Genomic DNA, 3,548 nt, shown 5'->3' with positions numbered 1-3,548 from the left:
AGCAAAATCTCAAGACATCAGTCAGGAAGTTAAAGCTTGGTCACAAATGGGTCTTCCAAATGGACAATGACCCCAAGCATACTTCCAAAGTTGTGGCAAAATCGCTTAAGGACAACAAAGTCAAGTTATTGGAGTGGCCTTCACAAAGCCCTGACCTCAATCTTATAGAAAATCTGTGGGCAGAACTGAAAAAGCGTGTGCGAGTAAGGAGGCCTACAAACCTGACTCAGTTACACCAGCTCTGCCAGGAGGAATGGGCCAAAATTCACCCAACTTATTGTGGAAGCTTGTGGAAGGCTACCCGAAACGTTTTACCCAAGTTAAACAATTAAAGGCAATGCTACCAAATACTAATTGAGTGTATGTAAACTTCTGACCCACTGGGAATGTGATTAAAGAAATGAAAGCTGAAATAAATCACTCTACTATTATTCTGACATTTCACATTCTTAAAATAAAGTGATCCTAACTGACCTAACACACGGAATGTTTATGAGGATTTAATGTCAGGAATTGTAAAACGGAGTTTAAATGTATTTGGCTAAGTGTGATGTAAACTTCCAACATCAACTGTAGGTTATCACACTGGGTTCCAGGACTACAGTCAGTTCACAGAACAGTTAAAACACATCCAGCTGAACATGCAGAGACAGTCACAAGCTGCCGTGACTGAAGCAGAGAGATTGAGGTCTGTGTCTCATATGTTCAGTCCTTCTGTGTGTTCTAGGACTGTAGATCAACACAGCAGATAAAACAGTTGTTTACAACAAATCCTAGAAGATCCGTCTCCGGTTGGATCTATAAAGATCCAGGTAAAGTATTTCACTGGTCCCAGATCAGCAACAGGTTCTAATCTGGAGGGTGAGGATGTCTTCAGAGCAGAGGTCCATTCTGACTGTTAGGTCACTGCCAAAACAGAAGTTTGTGTCTGAAAATTACAGATTGACTGAAGGACCACAGAGATGGTCTCAAAGAACATCCACAACTTGTCTGTCTTTTTATGGATGCAACTCGTCCGAAAAAGTTGACTTGAGTTTAATTTACGACAGACAAAAACAGACATTATGATTGAATCCATATTTATGGGTCTTTGTGTGACTGAAGCCTTATGGTTTAAATCTGCCGTCTGTCCTCCAGTCCAGTGGGGCGCTGTGCTGTTAGATGGGATAGAGACGATGGTCGGTAGCTTCCCGATAGGAGGAGGGTTGTATTTCTCATTCTCATCAGTCGACGTAGGACGTCGTCTCTGTCCCTAGGCCAGCTGTAGACATGAGTGTTCTGGAGCCACGTCGGGACGTGATACTGAGGGAGAGAGGAGGAGTGAGCTTCACAAGAAACACAGATAGATGAGACAGAATATGATGAACGTGTATTTATTGACGTCACTAAGTCATCTGACTGACCAATAAACGCGACTTTGAAAACCCATCTCAACACTTGATCTCACCTACTCGGCCAACTTGCCTCCCATTGGAAACGGCAGGATGTGGTCTATCTAGTGAACATCTTTGACACAACTGTAGTACAAGTATGGGTCCCCCAATATGGTGACTGGAGTATGGTACCTGTAGCCCAATATGGTGACTGGAGTATGGGTAGCTGTCCCCCAATATGTGTGACGGAGTATGGGTAGCTGTCCCCCAATATGGTGACTGGAGTATGGGTAGCTACAGCCCAATATGGTGACTGGAGTATGGGTACCTGTAGGCCAGTATGGTGACTGGAGTATGAGTAGCAGCAGCCCAATATGGTGACTGGAGTATGGTAGCTACAGCCCAATATGGTGAGGAGTATGGGTAGCTGTAGCCAGTATGGTGACTGGAGTATGGGAGCTACAGCCTAATATGGTGACTGGAGTATGGGTAGCTGTAGGCCAGTATGGTGACTGGAGTATGGTAGCTACAGCCCAATATGGTGACTGGAGTATGGGTACCTGTAGGCCAGTATGGTGACTGGAGTATGGGTAGCTACAGCCTAATATGGTGACTGGAGTTATGGGTAGCTGTAGGCCAATATGGTGACTGGAGTATGGGTAGCTGTAGGCCAATATGGTGACTGGATTATGGGTAGATACAGCCAATATGCGTGACTGGAGTATGGGTAGCTGTCACCCCAATATGGTGACTGGAGTATGGGTAGCTGTAGCCCCAATATGGATGACTGGAGTATGGGTAGCTGTAGCCCAATATGGTGACTGGAGTATGGGTAGATACAGCCCAATATGGTGACTGGAGTATGGGTACCTGTAGCCCCAATATGGTGACTGGAGTATGGTAGCTGTCCCCCAATATGGTGATGGAGTATGGTAGCTGTCCCCCAATATGGTGACTGGAGTATGGGTACCTGTAGGCCAATATGGTGACTTGATTTGGGTACCTGTAGCCAATATGGTGACTGGAGTATAGGCGAATGAGTGTTGCCGAAAGGAAGGGTGTATGGAAAGCGAATCAGCTAATTGGGCAGATTTTTGTCACTCAAGACCGTTTTACGTGGCTTTTGGGATTCACAATGAGTTGATAAGCCGGGCGACCAGTGCACCATCAACATGCTCCCTACTGGGCACCTGTATCACGGGCATGTCACCATCAACATGCTCCCTACTGGGCACCTGTATCACGGGCATGTCGCCGGCGCTAGCTAACTTGGCATGATTTTAAAATTTGACAGCAGTGTAAGTTGTGTGACTATAAAGCAGCTACAGCAGCAGAGAGACAGAAGAACGGAGAGACAGAACAGAGAGACAGAGAGACAGAGAGCCAGAGAGACAGAAGACAGAGAGACAGAGAGACAGAGAGACAGAGAGACAGAGCCAGAGAGAGAGAGACAGAGCCAGAGCCAGAAAGACAGAAAGACAGAGACAGAGACAGGAGAGCCACGAGAGCCAGAGAAGACAGAGAGCCAGAGAGCCAGAGAAGCAGAAAGACAGAGAGACAGAAAGACAGAGAGACAGAGAGCCAGAGAGCCAGAAAGACAGAAAGGACAGAGAGACAGAAGACAGAGAGAGAACAGAGGAGAGGACAGAGAGAGAGAGACAGAGAGACAGAGCCAGAGAGACAGAAGAGGACAAGAGAGACAGAGAGAGAGAGACAGACCAGAGAGCCAGAGAGAGAGAGACAGAGAGAGAGAGACAGAGAGCCAGAGAGACAGAGAGCCAGAGAGAGAGAGACAGAGCCAGAGAGACGAGAGACAGAGCCAGAGAGCAGTATATATTTTACCTTGTTGGCCCCAGGAAACAGGATAGGGATGAACCGGAAGTTCTTACTGCCGTTCTGAATGAACTCATTCTGCAGCTGCAGCACAAACACACAGAACATGTGACCCAGCGTTATGACAAGGTCACAACCACATCATAATGACATAACATGTCAATGCCCTGATCCCTATATTCCCTATGGGCCCTGATCCCTATATTCCCTATGGGCTCTGATCCCTATATAGTGGGGCCCTGATCCCTATATAGTGGGGCCCTGATCCCTATATTCCCTATAGGCCCTGATCCCTATATTCCCTATGGGCCCTGATCCCTATATTCCATATAGGCCCTGATC

The 3,548-nt window shown here is 46.8% G+C and overlaps 1 protein-coding gene across 1 annotated transcript; it reads right to left on the bottom strand.

The window, feature by feature from the left end:
• Positions 1-723: 723 nt before the first annotated feature.
• Positions 724-3,343, bottom strand: LOC112075757 (E3 ubiquitin ligase TRAF3IP2-like). Its single transcript, XM_024142697.1, is given in 4 exon segments — positions 724-729; positions 1,124-1,218; positions 1,221-1,302; positions 3,216-3,343. Coding segments are annotated over 4 exon segments (282 nt in total). The 5' UTR covers positions 3,315-3,343.
• Positions 3,344-3,548: the final 205 nt, after the last annotated feature.

The sequence above is a fragment of the Salvelinus sp. IW2-2015 genome, unplaced genomic scaffold (assembly GCF_002910315.2).
Source record: "Salvelinus sp. IW2-2015 unplaced genomic scaffold, ASM291031v2 Un_scaffold3375, whole genome shotgun sequence".
Classification (NCBI taxonomy): Eukaryota; Metazoa; Chordata; class Actinopteri; order Salmoniformes; family Salmonidae; genus Salvelinus; species Salvelinus sp. IW2-2015.
This window is presented reverse-complemented; position numbering and strand designations above follow the sequence as displayed.